The following is a 23143-nucleotide window of genomic DNA, read 5'->3' as shown; positions in this document are numbered from 1 at the left end:
CGTACGTGCGTGCGTGCGTGCGTGCGCGCGCGCGTGTGTGTGTGTGTGTGTGTGTGTATGTTGCGTTTGCATAAGTTTGTGTATGTCTGTCATCTATTTTTGACGAAGGCCCTATGGACCGAATGCTTTATTTGTGAGAGTCTTTTTGTTGTGCCTATCTGCGACTCAGCGTCTCCGCTATATGGTGAGTAGCAAGTTTCCTTTTCAAAATATTGTTACATTCCGTCCTGGATTTTCCATTGCTTAATGTCAGAATTCAATCTTTTGTCCATGGAGAAGAAATAAAAACTTTGAGGTTCGCCGATGACATTGTAATTCTGTTAGAAACAGCAAAGGAGTTGGAAGAGCAGTTGAACAGAATGGACAGTGTCTTGAAAGGAGGATATAAGATGAACATTAACAACAGCAAAACGACGATAATGGAATGTACTTGAATTAAATCGGGTGATGCTGCGGGAATTAGATTAGGAAATGAGACGCTTAAAGTAGTAAATGAGTTTTGCTATCTGGGGAGCAAAATAACTGATGATGGTCGAGGTAGAGAGGATATAAAATGTAGACATGCAATGGCAAGGAAAGCGTTTCTGAAGAAGAGAAATTTGTTAATATCGAGTATAAATTTAAGTGTCAGGGAGTCGTTTCTAAAAGTATTTGTATGGAGTGTAGCCTTGTATGGAAGTGAAACGTCGACGATAATTAGTTTAGACAAGATGAGAATAGAAACCTTCGAAATGTGGTGTTACAGAAGAATGCTGAGGATTAGATGGGTAGATCACATAACTAATGAGGAGGTATTGAATAGAATTGGAGAGAAGAGGAGTTTGTGGCACAACTTGACTAGAAGAAGGGATCGGTTGGTAGGGCATATTCTGAGACATCAAGGGGTCACCAATTTAGTATTGGAGGGAAGCGTGGAGCGTAAAAATCGTAGAAGGAGACCAAGAGATGAATACACTAAACAGATTCAGAAGGATGTAGGTTGCAGTAGGTACTGGGAGATGAAGAAGCTTGCACAGGATAGAGCAGCATGGAGAGCTGCATCAAACCAGTCTCTGAACTGAAGACCACAACAACAACATGAAAATTTTAAGAATAAATGAAAGACATGAGTATTTTTAAGATTCTCTTTAGAAAACTGGACCCCCACTTTGACAAAATCTTGGCCGCGTCCTTGTCCCTGTCCGTCACTGCGTGAGGTCTGTAAGGTCATTGTTTAGCTGTGGTTCTTCCTTCGCGTTTCAGTATCACAATCACATCCTCAGCAGTCCACTTGGGCAGCTTTAGTAGGATTGAAAAATCCTTGTTGGATTTGTTGCTCAGGTGACACCGAATGAGCACTCTACACTTTAAGTCACTGAGGTCTCCTAACCGACATACTCCGCTGTAAGTGCTTCCCTGCTAGCAACACAAAACTCCCTGCCTCTCTTTTTATTCGTCAATTCTAGATTACATAAAGGTTTGCAGGAACTTTTGATCAGATATTGTTCATTTAACCCGCTCCTGGCTCCACCAGAATGGTGGGAAATAATTTGTTGTTACTGTTCATAGATAGTGCACCTTATTGGCGCAAATATTGATCATCTGCTCTGCCGACAGCCACCGTGGTGCGAGCTTCAGTCCTGCCAACAGAGCTGAGGTGCCAACTGCTGTGCGAAGAAGCAGGCGGGAGTTCGCCGGAAGTCCAGAGTGACAGTGTCTGCGTCTGTCACGTGATGCAGGACGTCATTGACTGTAAGTCTGTCATACCCCGCAGGTTCTGTTAAGTTATTTATTAGTTCATTTTGTGTAAAACGTGTAATCTCTCCCCTGGACTGATACAGAATATGGAGGGTAGGAAACAAGAGGTAGGAATCTGTTGTACAAGGTTTTTAGGGAAGGTCTGTGACGATTACCATAATTCACTAAGTTGGAGACTACCACAACAAATACTTGTACACAACTGGTTCACCTCTTACGTTAGCAACAGACAGCAAAATGTTGTTATTCACAATGTTGAGAGTGGATGTGGGGTCTCAGTTGGGTACAGTCAAGCGGGAGACGCCCCAGGGATCAGTGTTGGGGCCTCTCCTGTTCCTCATTTATATAAATGATATGCCCTCTAGTATTACGGGTAACTGTAAAATATTTCTGTTTGCTGATGACACTAGCTTGGTAGTAAAGGATGATGTGTGCAACATTGGCTCAGTTTCAAATAGTGCAGTTCATGACGTAAGTTCGTGGCTCATAGAAAATAAAACTACCGCTAAATCACAGTAAGACTCAGTTTTTACAGTATCTGACACACAATGCAACAAAACCTGACGTTTTAATTTCGCAGAATGGGCCTATGATTAGTGAAACTGAACAGTTCAAATTTCTAGATGTTCAGATAGTAAACTGTCGTGGAAAGTCCATGTTCTGGATCTTGTTCAAAGACTTAATGCTGCCATTTTTACTATTCGAACGGCATCTGAAGTGAGTGATCGTTCGACACGAAAATGAGTCTACTTTGCTTCTTTTCATTCGCTTATGTCGTATGGTATTATATTTTGGGGTAACTCTTCCCAATCAAAAAGGATATATATATATATATTCGTTACTGCCATTTATGTTTACAATATTAGCTTATTCCCAAGAATAAGCAGAATTTCACTCAGTTAATACTCGGCACAAATGAAACCTGCACTTGGATCGGACTTTGGTTCAAATCGCTCTGAGCACTATGGGACTTAACATCTATGGTCATCAGTCCCCTAGAACTTAGAACTACTTAAACCTAACTAACCTAAGGACATCACACAACACCCAGTCATCACGAGGCAGAGAAAATCCCTGACCCCGCCGGGAATCGAACCGGGGAACCCGGGCGTGGGAGGACTTCCTTAACTCTTGTACAGAGAGGTGTGCAATATGCTGCTGCATCCATTTTCAGTAAGCTACCACTGGAATTCAAAAATCTTAGCAGTAATCCACGCGCTTTCAAATCGAAACTGAAGAGTTTCCTAATGGGTCACTCCTTCTATTCTGTCGAGGAGTTCCTTGAAAAAGTAAGCTGATTCTTGCTGTATTGTTGATTGAGTTTACTTAAACTTATGGATTGATTTTTTTTCGGGTTCATAAACATTCTATTTTTATTTTTTATTACTTTTATGAAGTAATTTCATGTACTGACACGTTCCATGACCTTGCAGATTTGCTCCTCAATTTGGTCCTACGGAACTTGACGTGTATATAAAAAAAATACATTCTTAGAGTAAAAAAACAACGCATCACGAAGGAATTATCTCAATGAGACAGAAATGGGCAGATGTGTTGTGCATCTACAGCCAAACAAACAGTTACAATTTTATAAAAATTGGGGGATTTGTTCAAGAGAAAGAGCTTCACAAATTGAGCAAGTCAATAACAGGTTGGACCAGCACTGACCCTTATGCAAGCAGTTATTAGATTAGATTAGATTTACTTTCATTCCAATTGATCCGTAGTGAGGAGGTCCTCCAGGATGTGGAACATGTCAGAAAAACAACAATACATGACAAATATTTACAACTAAAACAAATAAGCTAATGTACCATTCCACAGGTCCCAAGTGGAATGATCGTCATTTTTTAATGAACACTAAGACTCATTTTACAAATACTAATGCACTGAATTTAAAATAAAAAAGTTTTTTATTTATTTATAAGGTAATAAACATGTAATACAACTACTGTAATACTTATTTACAATGAACACATTACTGCACTGAAATGGTGCAGAAGTTAGATTATACTTACACACACACACACACACACACAACCAAATTTTCGGTGAACACATTACTGCACTGAAATTGTGCAGAAGTTATGTTGTACTTGTATACAAATCAGTTGGTTTTACTAAGAAATTCATCAATGGAGTAGAAGGAGTTGGCCACCAATAAATCCTTTAGGCTTCTCTTAAACTGAATTTCATTGGTTGTTAAGCTTTTTATGGCTGCTGGCAAGTTATTGAAAATGTGTGTTCCTGAATAATGCACACCTTTTTGTACAAGACTAAGTGACTTTAAATCCTTGTGAAGATTATTCTTATTTCTGGTATTGATTCCACGAATTGAGTTGTTGGTTTGAAAAAGTGATATATTTTTAATGACAAATTTCATTAAGGAATAAATATATTGGGAAGCTGTAGTTAGTATCCCTAGTTCCCTAAACAGGCTTCTGCAGGATGTTCTTGAGTTCACACCACATATAATTCTTACTGCACGTTTTTGTGCCCGGAAAACTTTAGCTTGGCTTAATGAATTACCCCAAAAAATAATCCCATATGACATTATGGAATGAAAGTAAGCATAGTATGCCAGCTTTTTCATTTTTATATCCCCTATGTCTGACAAAATTCGCATTGCAAATAGAGATTTGTTAAGACGCTTCAGCAGTTCTGTGGTGTGCTCCTCCCAGTTGAATTTATTATCAAGCTGTAATCCCAAGAATTTAACACTGTCCACTTCTTCTATCTTCTTGCCATCGTATGTTAGACATATACTCTTGGGACACCCCTTACAAGTTCTGAACTGCATGTAGTGTGTTTTTTCAAAGTTTAGTGACAAAGAATTGGCTAGGAACCAGTGATTATTCGGCTTAGCGTTGATTGACAGAGTTGTTGGATGTCCTTCGGAGGGATATCGCGGCCAATTCTGTCAATCTGGCGCGTGAGATCGTCAAAATCCGAATCTGGTTGGCACCGCAGACCATCTCTCCTGGGCGTCGGACCATATGGTGGGGGACAATCAGGTTGGTAAGGATTGTATCCCATCGCTGTTGGAGGCATCTCCGGACACGTCTTCGCTTGTGATCACGGCTCAATTCGAGGTTGGACTCATCACTGAAGATTATTCTACTGCAATCAATGAGATCCTAGGGCGAAGACGTATCTGGAGATGCCTTTTACAGTGGTGGGATATCAATCTGTCACCCGTCATACAGCCCTACTACCAGGAGTGACTGTCTGAGATGCCATTCATTTCATAGAAGAGCCTCTTTGGTTGTCATCATCGGCGTCCTTACAGCACAGCAGTACGTCTACGATATTCTGCGCCCCCTTTTGTTGCCCTTCGTGTCAAGCAAAGATCTTGTAAAAAATAACTAGACTCACTGATGGCGCTGCAGTCGCGGGATAATTTGAACCTTCGGCTGGACGCCATTATAGTGGTTGTAGTCTGATGTGTTGTGTAGTATTGTTGTTTATGAAGACCCTGATTCAACGTTGTATATTTGTTGGGGCGTACATACAGTATTTGTTACTCGTAATTCTACTGTCTGTACATTCCGATCAAAAGAAGTACAATGGTGAAGAGTTGTGCAGCGATTAATTGTACAAATAAATTCGAGAAAGGAACGAATATTACATTTCACAGGTATGTGAATATTTTAAATTGTTTTGTATATCAGTGCGCTTGCTTAATAAATGTTTTTGTAACACGGTATTAGCATCATGTCTGTGCATCTATTTGCAGGTTTCCTTCCTCAAAACCAGAGCTGTTACAAAAATGGTTACACGCTGTCAGGAAGCAAGATTTCCGACCGACAGAATACCATTTTACATGTTCTGATCATTTTGAAGAAAGTCGGCTTATCGGTAGTGTTTTCATGGTCTAGGTTAGGTTGAAACTTCATAATTTGGTCGTGAGTTGCCAAAGCACTATGCCATATATAACGCACTTCTCGTCATAAAATCTAAAGCAAGGTAGAGTCAGAAAATATCTATTAATATAGTGGGCAAATCTTCGAGTATTTTGATGCATTTTGCGTACATCTATCGTAAATGAACTACGAAAAATGCTAGGGACCCAGTACATAACTTTTAGCTACGGCAGATTCCATGTAGTACTTAAGATAAATTCATGAACAGTGACTAGTTGCTGTTTGTTCATAAATTAAAAAGTATATTGTAGTAACGTATTTAAATGAGGCATTATGTTTGCGACGTAACTCAAGGGAAGTCATTTTATAACCAAAAGCGATGTATAAACATTCGAACTCCGCGCGTCAGTTTACCACTCTAATGGCCGCCGCCCAGCTATTCAATTTGTCCGCTCTTCACAGTCGACCACTCGTGCGGTTGTGGGGGCCTGGTGGCAAGCCACCCTGGGCTTACAACGCCCGCCAGCACACGGGCAGAGTTTCTACTGTTCGCCTTCGCGCATGGCAAACCCTGCAATCGCCAGCAACGTCGCTGATCTCTTCCCGAATGAGAACGTTTAGAGCATCATGGGCAGGGCCCTCCAACCACCTCGTGATTTTGACGATCTAAGACGCCAATTTGGCAGAATTTGGCACGACATTCCTCAGATGGACATCCGAAAATTCTATCAATCAATGCTAAGCCGAAAACAGCTTGCACAATGGCCAGTAGTGGTCGAACGCGTTATGGACTCGCTCAGTTTGTGAAGCTCTTTCTCCTGAATAAATCGCCCTATTTTTGAGAAATTGTAATTATTTTTTTGTCTGTACATGTACATCACATCCAATGATTTCTGTGCCTTTCAAATAATTCGTTAGTGTTGCGTTATTTTTTATTTTGTTTTTGTCTCAGAGTCTGTTTATTGAACTTTCTTCTTGTACAGTTAAAAGGTCAAAAAGTTCCACGTCAATGACTGCAAGTAGATACAGGATCATCCAGTCATGCTCCCATTATTGTTAAGCTGCAGCATTTTAAATCACAAAACACTACAGATTGGGCAGTCTGCACAACGTACTGCGACCCATTCAGGACCTGTAATATTCACCCACGCCCAGGATCAGTTAGAGAACACTTTTCCCCACAAGCGACATATGACCGGGTGCCCCCCCCCCCCTCTCTCTTTCTTCTGTCCCTCTGATATTAGTAGCTTTCCCTTTGTTTCTTTATAAGACCCTTAAAAATAAGTATGAATCTAGTGATCTTGGATTGGGTTGTTTCCTCCTATAAAACACACATTAAATAAAAATTTCTCTGAAGAGAAATGAAGATCTAAATCACATTCCAGAGCTAAAGACATTGATGTGCGAAACTTAAGGACGAAAGTAACTTTAGCATGATGTGTCACTGCCAAGTAACTCAGTTTGATGAAACATCGACCATTCATACAAAATAATGCTACAGTATAGTACAGGAGGTAACTGAAAGAAATGCACAATGAGACGAACGGAAATGACCATTTTATTCAATTACATTGAAGTCACCATGGTTTATGATGGCCTCCTGGGCATTAAAAAAGGTGAGGCATGGTTCTTAATAGCCTGTGTGATCACCACAGACGGCAATGTATGCTCTATGACATGCTGCAATGCTACCCACTAGTTGGTAAGGAGTTCTTATCGTAGGGAGTTCTATTTTTCCACCAGCATGATTAACAACTGATAGATGGTCGTTGGCATATGTTTGTGTACTGTAATACATCCCCCAACACACTCCACATGTGCACGAAGGGATTCAAGCTGGGGGAATGGGCAGGCCAGTCCATTCACTGAACACCATCTTGTTCCGAGGGCTTTTCCACCTGTTCTGTTCAATCTGGTCACACATTCTCATCCATAAAATTGAAGTCAGGGCCAAATGTATCCCTAAAAACACGCACATGGTAGAGAAATACATTGTCACAATAACTTTGACTGCTGACTGTACCATGTTCAAGGACTTGGATGTCAGTATGCCCATACAACATTGTTGTTGTTGTGGTCTTCAGTCCTGAGACTGGTTTGATGCAGCTTTCCATGCTACTCTATCCTGTGCAAGCTTCTTCATCTCCCAGTACCTACTGCAGCCTACATCCTTCTGAATCTGCTTAGTGTATTCATCTCTTGGTCTCCCTCTATGATTTTTACCCTCCACACTGCCCTCCAATACTAAATTGGTGATCCCTCGATGCCTCAGAACATGCCCTACCAACCAATCCCTTCTTCTAGTCAAGTTGTGCCACAAACTCCTCTTCTCCCCAATTCTATTCAATACCTCCTCATTAGTTATGTGATCTACCCATCTAATCTTCAGCATTCTTCTGTAGCACCACATTTCGAAAACTTCTAGTCTCTTCTTGTATAAACTATTTATCGTCCATGTTTCACTTCCATACATGGCTACACTCCATACAAATACTTTCAGAAACGACTTTCTGACACTTAAATCTATACTCAATGTTAACAAATTTCTCTTCTTCAGAAACGCTTTCCTTGCCATTGCCAGTCTACATTTTATATCCTCTCTACTTTGACCATCATCAGTTATTTTGCTTCCCAAATAGCAAAACTCCTTTACTACTCTAAGTATCTCATTTTACAATGTCATCGGTGAACCTCAAAGTTTTTATTTCTTCTCCATGGATTTTAATGCCTACTTCGAACTTTTCTTTTGTTTCCTTTACTGCTTGCTCAATATACAGATTGAATAACATCGGGGAGAGGCTACAACCCTGCCTCACTCCCTTCCCAAACACTGCTTCCCTTTCATGTCCCTCAATTCTTATAACTGCTATCTGATTTCTGTACAAATTGTAAATGGCCTTTCGCTCTCTGTATTTTACCCCTGCCACCTTCAGAATTTGAAAGAGAGTATTCCAGTCAACATTGTCAAAAGCTTTCTCTAAGTCTGCAAATTCTAGAAACGTAGGTTTGCCTTTCCTTAATCTTTCTTCTAAGATAAGTCGTAGGGTCAGTATTGCCCCCACATGCTCCAACATTTCTATGGAATCCAAACTGATCTTCCCCAAGGTCAGCTTCTGCCAGTTTTTCCATTTTGCCTGTAAAGAATTCACGTTAGTATTTCCATACAACATTATGCCTCCCCAAAACAACATCTGGGTCACCAAAATGATCATGTTCGTCAATGATCCTGGGTGCATTAAATATTCCCAATTCTCACCATATGAGGGTGAACTCGGAATCACTACTTGGACTGAATGTGCTCTTATCCAAGAAGATCACGTGACCCAGCCCCTCGTCAGTCCAGTCCCATTGCTCTTGGCACCATCACAAACGATGCCACTGGTGTGTGGGTGTGAACGGAACACAAAGCACTGGTCATTGGGCAAATAGATCTCCTAGTGAAACATAATAGTCTGATATTTGATCAACTAAATCTATGTAATTTTTGTTTTGGTATCTTTTGTAGTGATTTTGTTTTTGCATGTTCTTAGGTCTTCTATCCCCATATTATAAATTATAAACAAGATTTGCATGGAAGCAGAACTGACAAACTGTGATAGTCCCTGAATTCTATTTTGGTGCACCAAATTAGCCTTCAGTGTAATTGGAAATGTGTAAAAGATAATTTGATTCAAAGACATGCTTTTAATTCTTTTGTATATCTTGTTTGATGCCATAAGAATGACATCAGAAGCCATCATATTAAAAGAAGCTGCATCAGCAGACAAAAGGCAGCTACATTTTCAGTGAGTTGGGGCAGTTGTTAACAGAGTGATGGGAGTGAGATCTGTTGGTTTGGTTTCTCAGCTCCAGGTAGCACTGTATTTTCATATCTGATTAATAGTAAGGTGTTAACATTGATAGAGACCATATGGAGTGTATGAAATACATTTATTTCTTAGTGCTGGAGGCTGATAAAAAATGGATGTTCTGCAAACTTTTTGTTTCCTATCCAAACCTCATATCATCTCAAACATCATTTAAAGCCATGGACCTGCACCTTGGATGCAACAAATGTAAGTATATTCACAACTGTATGTATATCCATGGGAGTTATGGATTTGGGTATCTCACTGATGGGAGGGAATCCATTACACAACAGAAATAAATGTCGGCTGATCAATGTTTGGTTAGTTATCCTTGCATTAAGTGGATAAATTCTGTTATGAAGAAGAAAAGACAGAGATTGGGCATTCGTGTACATCAGCTCCTCTCATGGTAATTGTGTTTCAGTGGACTACCAAAACCTGGAGACAGTGAAGAAGAAGGCCAGGGACATGGGAATGCTGTTTATCCATGTTCCCCAAGCAGGGCGGTATGAACGCTGTCTGGACAGAATCCTCAGGCTGAAGGCCAAGAGTGAGTAAATTACTGTCTGCATCACACTGATGACCTTACAAAATGTTCTCCAGCCAGTGACACCTGTTTAATTGTATAGTCAATAAGAAGTTAGAACACTTTTTCCCTACTTCAAAAAGTTTGAGCTCATAATATCCATCCTGTTCACTCACCTTACAAAATTTATAGCATTCGTAGATTTAGATAAAGCTTCTGGCAGTGTTGACTGGAATACAGTCTTTAAACATTGTGTGTTTCAGCCTCAGGTCAGACAAATGGTATCATTTGACTCCTCAGCAATTCTGTTTACCTGATCTGTTTATAAAATGGTGGGACTACTAATATACTAGAAAAATCAAATGCAAATCAAACTAACTTCTAAACACAACTACATGCATTTGAATATTTTCAATAGCTTATCATGAAGGTAGCCTACAAATGGACAGCCCAGAACAGTCTCAATGTAAACACACTTGTGATCTGGTTGTTCGAACTGAAATTAGCTAAGTAATAGCATAAAGTTAGTAACTCTTAAATCACAATAAGTACTAAGAGAATAGTATTAGGCAATGACTGACTACAACAGGGCAAGGAATACAGTAGCAGATAAATGGGTAGCTTTGAGAGATGAAATAGTGAAGGCAGCAGAGGACCAAATAGATAAAAAGATGAGGCATAGTAGAAAAAATCCTTCAATACTGAATTTAATTGACAAAAGGAGAAAATATAAAAAATGCTGTGAATGCACAGGTAAAAGACAATACAAATGTCTAAAAATTGAGATTGACAGGATGTGCTAAATGGCTATGCAGGAATGGCTAGAGTGTAAGTGTAAGGATACATAAGGATATATCTCTAGGGGGCAAATAGATACCACCTACAGGAAAATAAACGGGACCTTTGAATAAAAGTGAAGCAGCTTAGATGTAAGACCAGAACTAAATAAAGCGGGGAAATCTGAAAGGTCAAAGGAGTATATGGAGAGTCTATACAAGGGAGATGAACTTGAAGGCAATATTATAGAAAGGGAAGAGGACACAGATGAAATGGGTGTTATGATACTGCCAGAAGAATCTGACAGAATACTGAAAGACCTAAATCGAAACAGTACCCTGGGGATAGACGACATTCCATCAGAACTACTGTTATCCTTGGACGAACGACATATGACAGAACTATTCCACCTGCTGTGCAAGATGTGACAGATGGGTGAAATACCTTCCGACTTCAAGATGAATGTCATAATTTAAATTCAAAACAAAGCAGTTGCTAAACAGGTGTGAATATTATTGAACTATCATCTTAATAAGTCACAGCTGCAAAATACTAGCATGATTTATGTACAGAAGAATGGAAAAATTGGCAGAAGCCAACCTCAGGAAAGATCAGTTTGGGTTCCTGAGAAAAGTAGGAACATGCGAGGCAATACTGACCCTGCAAATTATCATGGAAGAAAGGTTAATGCATGGCAAACATGTGTTTGTAGCATTTTTAGATTTAGAGGAAGCTTTTGACAACATTTCGTGGAGTACACTCTTTACAATTCTGGCAGTAGCAGGGGCAAAATATAGGGAATGAAAGGCTGTCCACAGTATGTACAGAAACCAGATGGCAGCTATTAGTTGAGGGGCATAGAAGGGAAGCAGTAGTTGGGAAGGAAGTGAGATAGGGCTGCAGCCTATTCCTGATCTTATTTGATCTGTGCACTGAGCTATCAGTATAGGAAACCAGAGAAAAAAATTGGAAATGAAATTAAAGCTCAGGGAGAAAAATAAAAACTTTGAGGTTTACTGATGACATTGCAATTCTGTCAGAGACCACAAAGGACTTGGAAAAACAGTTGAAAGGAATGGACAGTGCTTTGAAAGGAGGATATAAGACAAACATCAACAAAAGTGAAACAGTTGTAATGGAATGCAGTTGAATTAAATCAGATGATGCTGAGGGAATTAGATTAGATTAGGAAATGAGACACTAAAAGTAGTCGATGAGTTTTGCTATTCGGGCAGTAAAACAACTGACAATGGCTGAAGCAGAGAGAATATAAACCGTAGACTGGCAATGGCAAGAAAATCATTTCTGAGGAAGAGAAATTTGTTAACATAAAATATAGATTTAAGTGTTAAGAGGTATTTTCTGAAGGTATTTGTCTGAAGCGTAGTCTTGTATAGAAGTGAAATACGGATGATAAACAGTTCAGACAAGAGAAATGTGGGGCTACAGCAGAATGCTGAAGATTAGATGGGTAGATTGTGTAACTAATGTGGAGGTACTAAACAGAACTGTGGAGAAAAGAAATCTGTGGCACAAGATTATTAAAAGAAGAGACTGGTTGATAGGACACATTCTTAGACATCAAGAGATCGCCAGTATACTACTGGATATAAGTGTGGGGGCCAGCATCATAGAGAGAGACCACAAAATGAATACAGTAAGCAGATTCAGAAGGATGTAAATTGCAGTAGCTGTTCAGAGACAAAGAGGCTTGTACAGGATAGAGTACCGTATTTACTCAAATCTAAGCCGCACTTTTTTTTCCGGTTTTTGTAATCCAAAAAACCGCCTGCGGCTTAGAATCGAGTGCAAAGCAAGCGGAAGTTCTGAAAAATGTTGGTAGGTGCCGCCACAACTAACTTTTGCCGTCGAATATATGTAGCGCTACAAGGGGATGCTTTGTAGGCACAGAGATAAATACTGGCGCCAAAATCTCTGCGTCAGTAAATAAATTAAAAAAAAAGGGGGAAGACGAGCTTTTTTCTCCGCCCCGAGTTTCGACCACTGCATTTTCGTACATTAGCCAACGAAGTAAATACAAATTCCGTATTGTTCATCTTCGAATGTAGCAGAATTTCAATGTACTACGAAAATCCGACTGGCAAGACTGTTTGGGATGTTTGTCAATATGGCCAACTCTACGTGTTGAATTTTTTACTACCTGTGAGAAGAGGTGGTTGCTAATAGGAACCTGATGAAATGTGAATCACATGCAGTATTCTCTTCACCATAAGAATAATATGAATGTAAACATTATGCCACGTATTCTTTTGTGTTTGCTGCTATTTCATTTAAATCCTATCTGCCTAATAAACTACGAAACTAGAGTGAGACAACAGCAAACGCGGAAGAATATACGTATCGTGTCATGTTTACATTCGTATTTTTCTTATGCCTAAAAGTGATACAGTCAGAAATTAAGCACGGCAACTGATTAGATTTTTAAATCTAAGATGACTAATTCCTGTGCAGAATTTGACGTACTAGAGAAGCGGCCGCAAAGATTTTCAAACGGAGAAAAATTTTCGCCTAACTCTCGTTCAGAACATATTCTATCATATGCAGTCTATTATTTGGTTCTTGTTGATCATTATCAAAGAAAGCAGTGTAAGTAACAACAAATAGCAGTCTCTTGCCATTGTTTCGCTAGTGAGACGATTCCTCTCTTTTCTTTTTTTTTTAATTGTAAGCGGCGGTAGCGCGCACAAAAGCAAGCCATGCCGCGCGCGGCGACAGGCCGTAAACACGCACTATCAGAATGAGACAAACAATGCATGACACAGTACAGTAATGCATTTTCAGCTCAGAGTGACGTTAACACCTATAACAAAGAAAACGGCACTTATCAGATCAAAGCAAAATAAGCAATCGATTCAAACCAGACGAAGCACGTGAAAAGGAAGGGTACCCGTATAAATACGGACGGAGCGCCTGACGTATAGCAATGGCGACCTGGTAAAACTTAACTGTTAAGCTTACGACTCGAACCAAACTCCTGTAGCTGTATCGTCATTCATTCGACCTAAATTGTGTCTCGTATTACGATGGACCAACTTTGTTTTGATTTGGAGGTGCGGCCTAAAACTTTTCTCTCCCCTTGAATTTCGAGTCTCAAATTTCAGGTGCGGCTTAGATTCGGGAAAATTTTTTTCCTCGATTTCGAGTCTCATTTTTCGGGTGCGGCTTAGATTCGAGTGCGTCTTAGATTCGAGTAAATACGGTAGCACGAAGAGCTGCAGCAAACCAGTGAAGACCACTAAAACTACAAAACTGAGTGAGAAGGAAAGCCTTCTCCAGATGAAACTAGTACAAAGTTTCTTGAGTACTAGTGCGGGTAAACTAGACATGTACTGTCATACAAGCAGGACTGATGTGGCAGATATGGGCTCTAATTAGAGACTGGTAGCTGGTAGTCTCAAGTGTACACTAAACAGATGAGTATGAAACAACTGAAAAAATTGAACTGCTATCAGATAAGTGCAAGCCGACAGAAAAAGTAACCCCAAAAAAGGCAAAATTCAAAACAGAGGAAGAAGAGACATCATAACACATGAAAAGATACATAGAAAAAGGCTTTGCTATGGAAGTCACTTTGTTAACTTAACTATGGTTGTGTACATACTTTTAAAACAATAGTATTTTTATGTTTATTCAAATGATATACTTTAGGAATGTAATGGCAGATATCCAGACATTGATCTGTTCATTTTACTTGTTGGTCTACATCTTTTTTAATGATAACTAAAAACTGTTATATTACTACTTACGTTAAATGTTCTTTAAGGCAGATATCAAAAGATTTGTTTTTCTCTAGAACTAAAAGTTTGCATGAAGAGGGCGTGAGAATATTGAAAACCTTGCGCAATGTGCATGCACTGTAACTTAGACAGTTCCTGTACGCCAGTTTGTGGTAAGTAATGTCCTGACTTGATAGACCCCAAGTGTGCTGTATCCAATTATTTCTCACAACTTCCTTTACACTTGTGGGGTACATTGTAAAGAATGACAGTGTTTCAACAACACAGAAAATAAATAACAGTCTATGTTAAATGTGTTCTATCTCAGGAAACATTCGGAATTGGGCATATGTTCACAGGATTTTTGTTTTTCAGGAACACTAATATCATCACCCCTCAACACATGTCCTTTTGTCCGAACTAACCCTAGATATGCTCTGTGTATGTATATTATTGCGCTATCTATTTTCATTGTAATATGGGGACACAATGTAATATGAATCCCTGGATGGATAAATAAATAAATAAATATCGTTTACATTTCAGTATCTCCTGAAACAAACTGTTTTCATATCTAGAACTAAAACCAATATTATAAATATGTTTGACTCCAGACCACCAACAACATTTTAAATAAATAGAATAAAATGCATATGGTAAAATATATGTGCATTTTAATAGTTGCCAAAAAAAGCGGGGTTTGAAATACCATTATTCTCAAACTTCAACTAAAAAGTTGAACAGTGACCACTAATAGAGATAAAATATCATGCTTTAAGCACAACACAGCTGCAAAATGACAAATAAGCAATTTTATGCATCCAAATATCCACAAAATTGGATACACAAGACTGACAATGACATCATGTTTCAATATTTATTAATTGATCACCACCAAAAGTTGGTGCCTGATTATACAGTGCTTTACAAATGGATAGCAGATTGCATGTTAAAAAGTCATGGACCAAATATTGTCTTTCATATACGGCCATGCTCAGCATATGTAAGCACCATTTAAAATAACCCAGTTTTGGCAAAACCCTATGATATTTTCATATTCTACTTTCTCCCCACTCCTTTTGTTTACCAAATTTACTTACAACAGAATTTGCTCTTTCCACAAATTTCAAATACCTCTACATAAGTATTGTTGTCAATCTGAGTAAATGGGCATGAATGAAGACTCTAATAAAATTGTTCTTTTATTGAAATTAATAACTTGTCTTTATGGAAATTTTCTCACTTAAACTTGGAAAATAAATACAGTCTATCTATTTTTGTGCTGCCAAATTGTGTACATAAGATTACTACAATGTACCAACAAGAAATAATAAACAAAACAGAAAGTTCTGAGTAGTTGGCCATACACGATAATGTATGGATAAATCATGTAGTTGAAATTCCTACACATTAGGCTCAACTTCTTTTACTGCAAGATTATTGTCAACTGCCACAATATAGTGATCAGCAAACTGTCATATTTTAACACCTTGGCATACTGTGGAATAGTAAGTAAATAAAAATTTTAATTTTGGTTTTTAATTAAAATCCATACAGGCTTGGTCTGGGCATGCTGTATGTAAACATGAGCTGTGTAGATTTAACAGATACATGGGGCTGGGGAAAGAAAGAACTAGTAAGATCATGGCAGGGCAGGGGATGTCGAACTAAGCAAAACTTGACAGATGGCTAGAGTTTGTAAATGCCGCATTCAATGTAAGCAATGCTTTTGTCTCATTAAAAAATTATCTTGCTTTTGTTTATTTGCTGGAGTCTTAGTGAAGCATCTTATTACAGTTTCAAAATCTGTCCTTGAGAAACTTTTAATATTAAAACTAATATAGAGCCATTTTATTTGAATAATGTTCTTTGCTTGTACAACTTAGTAGCTGTGTTTTACTCTAAAAGGTATGTTCTCTGTATATGTCTTTGTATAAAGTGATAAAATTTTGTAACACTAATTTTGTGTTTCCTCTCTTTCCATGTAGTTCCCTTCCTTGATAATTTCACAAGCTTCTTATACATGCTTCCCTCTTTAGAGAGTGTATTCGCTGCTCAGCATGATAACAGTGAGGAATTTCCCTAATGTAAGTTTCACTAATCTGTAATTACAGTAATGAATACAAGTAATCTTACTGTTATACTATAAAATAAAATGCATCTCTTGATGCATGTATGATTTCTTTTTTTCATTCTAGTCTGCTGTGTCTTTCCTGGCTGTAGTCATGACTTATTTCCTACTTGATCATTTGTTGTGTTCTATAAGCTCTTGTACTGAGGGTAGTGTGCCATATTTTGTAAAATAAAAAAAGAAGTGATGACTCATTATTTTCAAATCTAAAATATAAATATATATCACTAAAAATTACATAGCCCTTCCATACATTTGATAGAGGTCACAAAATATTATTAATGTGGAAGTACACATCTAGAGAGGAAAGTAAGTACATATTTGTCATTTTCAAGGGCTTGTCAATCAGATTCAGATTGATTCTTATTGTATTTTACTGAACTACTGGCACTTTTCAATAACTGAATATCACTCTTTTCAAATTTAAGAAATTCTGAACAGGGTAACTGTTATACAGAATATGTTTTCCCAAAATTCATGTTGATGTTGTTTGCACAGGACAAAGACACACAATTAATTTCCAAAATGTGTTTGTCTAGGCTCTGCAGTACCATATCAGTAAGTACCATGAAGTCTAGAAGTTTATTCTGCACTACCTTTAAGGGATAGAAGTACCAGATGCAAACTGGAAATATTTTTCAATTGCTTTTGTTTGATGCATCAGATGCTAACAAAAATAATGCTAAGGTCTTTCCAGAACACCTTACAATAGACACAAAGTCAGGAGTAAGAACATTCTGCACAATCATTGTTGCTTTGATACATCAACATTAAAGAATGGAAGAAACTGCAGAACCACTAAATATTTGAGACTCAAATTTATTTCTGCTGTCCACACTTGAATGATATGGTTATGTTTCACAGCATGATACACTAAACCAATTTCATATGTGATGCTCTTATCATACTCTTCTTTATTGCTTATGCGAAAGAAACAGCTTGTTAGTTTATTTCAGCTTCCAGTAAAACAATTGCTCGGTAGTTTATTTCAACTTCTAGGACTACAGGACTACATTTTTCCTTAGTTGCATGTTTCTTGTATTGTGCATGTTGCCTCAGGTCAGTTTGTCCCCCATTATAAATACTAAGATGCATGCTAATGCTTGCTACACAAATTACAAAATGCTCGGTTCTTGTCTGGTCCTGGCTTACCCACAAAAATGTATCTTCCCATTTCTTGAGATGTATTTATATTTGGTTAAGTGTGTCTTAAATATTAAACATTTTTCATGGAAGAGACTTCTATCGCTCTTCTTGACTCAAACATTTTTCACTTGAAACTAATTTTCTAACAAAGACTAATACATTAAAACAAACTCTGAACAATGTTTCAGTGAGACTGGGGACACTTGAGAAAGCAATGTATTCATTTGTTGAAACTTCCATATGTCACTATCCACATTCTTATATTGTAGTCCTATGTATGTCTTCCTTTAAGTTCACAACATTTCTTGATTCCAGCTTAGGGAGAACGACAGTACCACAAGGAAGAGAGGCTATTTTTACTGTCATATGCTTTGTCCTAAAGGTAGATGTACATAAGACTACAACATAAGGAAGTGGAGAGCAACATATGGAGGTTTGGATCGGGCTGGGGAGCTTGCACAGATAGACAAATGGTTAAGGCAATAGCTTGTGTTAGGCAATAAATCTGAGTCCTAGCCCCAGTCCAGCATAAATTTTCACATACCACAACTGCTTAATACATCTATATCCATTGCAGCTGACATCATGAAATTCACCTGCAAGTATAGAACAATTTCTCACAGAGAATTCCACTTCTGTACTACAAAAATTGTAGCTTTCCACAAAACTGATGTTTCTTTCCATTGTTCATAATATCACAGAAAGTGCTATCTAATAACAATCTATACAGTTCATGAATGGTATATTTATTGTGAGACCTTACACTCTGCTTATTGGGGTAAATACTTGAATCCCACTCTGCTCAGGATTGTTCCCTTCTTTTATAACTTACACAATGGGCTCCAACATTTTGCTTGCATCTTCTGTCAACATAATGACTGCTTTCTCTTTCTACTCAGCGCTAAATTTAATGACATTCACAGCAAAGTGAGAACTCATTTCTCGTAATCATTTTCAGTACAAGGTAACCACACACACATCTTTGAGCTGAAGCATGAATGTATCTAGTCATGCAACCAAATTAATTCCCATTATGGCCAGGTCTACAGTACTCTTTGTTTAGTAATATGTGTGACCATAAGGTAACGGGATTTTTTTTTTATGTCCATCTGATTTTCAATTCTTTTATCTTTTTGGTACATATGTTCCTGATGTATGTTTACATTTTCATATGTTTTGAATATTTATTTCATTGCGGACAGTCAAAAATATTATACATGTTGTGAAAAAGATGGATCAAAGAATATGCATTAAATTTTGCTTGAAGAATGGAATAAAGTGCAGCAGCGCATTTGAAATGTGGCTTTTGGCGAATCTACTACAAGTAAGACAAGAGTTTCAGAGAGGATCGAGAAGATGCTGAAGATGGCGACCACTCTGGACCCCTAACGCATCAATCACTGATGAAATGTGGAAGAAGAAAAGAAAATCGCTCTGGAAAATCCTTGCCAAATCACCATCAGGGCGGTTGCTGATAATGTCAGCATATCCTTGGCTCATGCTTTTTTCGGATGTTTTGGGCATGAAACGTGTAGCAGCAAAGTTTTTTCCAAAATTGTTGAATTTTGATCAAACGGAACATTGGGCAGACACCTCTCAGGGATCCCTGAATGAAGTCGACAACAATCCAGAACTTCTAAAGAAGATTGTAACAGCTGACGAAACCTGGGCTTACAGGTATGATGTCGAAACCAAGGCCCTGTCATCCCAAAGCAAACTGCCTGAAGAACCAAGACAGAAGAAAAATCAAGTTAAATCACATGTGAAGGTTCTTCTCACTGTTTTCTTTGATTACAATGGAATGGTGCATCATGAATTCCTGCCTTATGGTCACATGATCAGTAAGGAATATTATCTGGAAGTTATGTACCATTTTCGTGCAGCAATCCAAAGAAAATGACCAGAATTGTGGCAAAACCACTCATGCAAATAGCATCATGCTGCCACTCACACCTCAATGCTTGTGTGTGAGTTTTTGGCAAAAAACAAAACCGTTATGTTGCCTCAGCCACCATATTTGCTGGACATGGCCTCCTGTAACTTCTTTCCATTGCTGGCACTAAAGAGATACATGAAAGGATGTCATTTTGCCACCACATTGATAACATAAAAACAGAATAGCTGAAGGAGCTGAACACCAAAATGAAAAGTGAGTACCAGAAGTCCTTCCAAGAATATGCAAAGTGCTGGCATAGGTGCACTATATCTGAGGGGAAGGGGACAAAGTTGATGTTGACAAATAAGTAACAATTATTTAAGAAAAATAAAAATTTCAGTTATTTTCTGATCACTTCTCATAGATCCTACAAATAATATTGTTATGTAGACACTTTTTAGTCTGTTTGAACTCTTTCTTGATCTTTTGTCTTCTTTTGGAGCAATCCTCTTCACTATAATAATAAAATCAGTACACATAGTTTTGCGCATCAACTCTCCTTCATATCAACCCTTTTGAATAATTCATCTCACAATATTATTTTACACAGTCAGTATGGTTTTAGGAAAGGCTGCACCACAACCCATGCAATAAATGAACTGATCACAAAAGTTAGCAGTTGTCTTGATAAGACTGTGTATTACGCATCTTTTGCAATCTTACCAGAGCCTTTAACAATGTAATTCATGACAACCTTCTTCAAAAACTGACTAGTCATGTTTCCAAGTATAATCTCTTAGTTGGATATCATCATACTTGGCAAACAGAAAATAAAGATTACTTGTTAATAACACTGGCAATAAATTCTTTTCTGGCTGGAAACACATAGTTAACTGTCCCACGGGGCTCAGTATTAGAACTACTACTATTTCTGTGTTACATCAATGATCTGCTATGTCAGGTTAAGACAGATACCATCCTGTAAGCAGATGACTCAGCAGCAACAGTCTGCTGTAAAATCGGTGGAGACTTAATCTGCCATATTGAGCACACACTTGGGGAAGTGGAAGAATGGGTAAAAAATAATAATTTGAAATTAAACTTAGCAAAAACAGAAACAGTCAGTATGATGTGTAAGTGAAATAAGCTATAGGGACAAAAAATTGGACCCACAAGCTGTGTCAAATTCCTTGGTGTGTTAATAAACAAAAATATGTGGAGTCCTTAGTCAACTGAACAGTCTTGTGTATGTCATGAATATCTTATCTAATATCACTGATTTAACGGTTAAGAAACATTATATATTATGCATATTTTGTTTCAGTAGTTAAGTACAGCATAATTTTCTGGAGGCCTGAGAAAATCAATCTGCTCAAAACCTTTAGGCTATTAAAAAGATCTTCCGAGCCATGGTGGGGGGCATATATATATTTTTTCTTTAATGATGACCACGTAACAGAGATCCACGTATCTCTCCAAAACTCACACAGTATCTTTCTAAAACAAAACCATAATTATAGCTATAGATTTTTTTTTTAAAAAGTGATAACTATATAAAGTAATACATATGAATTGTCACCTTAGATTAGTTTATTAGTCTGTATATTAGTCTTAAAATTGATAAGTTACCTATGTTACAATCTTTGATTGTATGAGGTATGTTATGTTACAATAAAAATTTTATTTGATTTGTTTTGCACTGTTTCATCCAAACGTGTGTCCTGTCTGCCCTTTTGATATGTGAACATTAAAACATATTTCCTTTCATTTCTTTTTTACTTTTGCAGATGCAGAAAATGAAGAGGAGTTCATGAGGAAAAAGTGGCAGAGGTATCAAACAAAGAAACACAGAGGTTTGCAGAAAATTCTTGAAGAAAAGGATGATGATATCAAAGAGAAGATATACACTTTTAAGGGAAGGAGGCGAGGGAAAGGTTATGAGGGGGAAGAACAAGAATATGAAAGGGAAAGAAAAGGACACATGAGAGAGGAAAAAGGATATGAGAGGGATGAAAAAGACTATGAAAAAGATGAGAGAGAGTATGAGAGGGAAGCAGTAAGAGAAGAACATAAAGATTCTGAAAGATCAAGGAGGGCTGAGTTCAACCCTGTTACAAAGCATCCCCTCATTGTGCCACGTGTGGTACCAAGATTGTAAATTATTACCAATAAATTCAATGCCAATTTTGTGATATCAACTCCGTGAAGAAGATTAAAGTGTCTGTGTTTCTTGTAATTGTTTTCTAATATGATCAATTTTTCCAACCCATTCCCTAATCTGATAATAATGTAACAGTACATAAATTCTTGGAAACGTATATTCCAACAATATGTTACATTACTTATATTCACTGATTTTTATCACTTGACTAAAGACATTATGATAGGATGATACATTCAATACTAGGATAAAATTATGTTGTCATCTAGCTGGGTTAGACTTCAGTTAGAACTGAAGCTTTTAATTACTTTGAAATCTCTTCACAGATTAAAACTGAGACTAGAAGTTTTAAAACAGCAAGCACTCTCCTATTAATTACAGATTTTAAAGAACTGACTGTTGCAGCTGATACTGCAGTGGTCTATTATATTTAATAATTGGCCTGCAAACATCGTGCTGACATCAAACAAATCACGAGGTGTTTAGGGTGCTATCCTAGATAATATTCGTTTTTGCATACTGCAAAGTAAATAACTTCATTTTCTCTGATTTCACTCCCGCTACTTTTTTATTGCTTTCAGACACCTATTACCATATAAACATCAAAATTCCTTCACAAATTTTTCAGAATAAATTTCAGTCATCAGCTGCAAATATATTTTTATTATGCTTTAGTAGTTTTGACAAATTAATTTGTTGTATTAAGAAGCCTACCAAATTAGGCGTATTATAAAACTTGAGACTTTGGCTATACATCTATATGAAGTATAAAAAGTATATTACAGAAACTTACTTAGTATTAGTTCAGGAGACGTCAATACCTTCTACATACTAGCATAACATCATGATATGTCCAGAAATGTAGATATTGTATGTGATTTCTGTAAACACAGATTGACAAATGAAGAGTTAATTTTCATAATGGCAAGTTGATCATTCAACAAATCTTTCAAATTTAGGTGGGAATGTTTATATATTTCAAATTCTTCTGAAGGGCTCATTTTGCAACCCTTGTCAACTTCATGCAAAATTTCGATGTTAAACAAGAATTGAATAGGAAGTGTGTGTTTCTCTATTTTGAGATGTTCTGCAAAAGTTATTTTACATGAATTCTAGCCGTCTTCACTGAGCAAGTGCTCAAGAAAGCTGGTCTTAAACTCCCTCCTGTCTGTCCTATATAAAAACTTGGACATATATTTCATTGCATTTTATATACTCCAGAAATGTGAAATTTGCCAGTTGAGGTTTCTCATTATGTATAAAGAGCAACTTATGGCATTACTGATGGTAAAGGACACAGTGTTGTCATATATTTTTTAAATAAATTAGCTATATGATATG

At 37.6% G+C, this 23143-nt stretch overlaps 1 protein-coding gene across 1 annotated transcript in view; it reads left to right on the top strand.

Annotated features, from left to right (window-relative positions):
- LOC126109523 (uncharacterized) overlaps positions 1 to 21799 on the top strand; it is a 109229-nt gene extending 87430 nt beyond the window's left edge. The window contains exons 2-4 of the mRNA XM_049914543.1: positions 1597 to 1731; positions 9873 to 9998; positions 21429 to 21799. Of these exons, the coding sequence (XP_049770500.1) occupies positions 1597 to 1731; positions 9873 to 9998; positions 21429 to 21799 (632 nt within the window). The remainder of the gene's footprint in view (positions 1 to 1596; positions 1732 to 9872; positions 9999 to 21428) is intronic.
- Positions 21800 to 23143: the final 1344 nt, after the last annotated feature.

Source organism: Schistocerca cancellata, chromosome 12 (genome assembly GCF_023864275.1).
Source record: "Schistocerca cancellata isolate TAMUIC-IGC-003103 chromosome 12, iqSchCanc2.1, whole genome shotgun sequence".
Lineage (NCBI taxonomy): Eukaryota > Metazoa > Arthropoda > Insecta > Orthoptera > Acrididae > Schistocerca > Schistocerca cancellata.
This window is presented reverse-complemented; position numbering and strand designations above follow the sequence as displayed.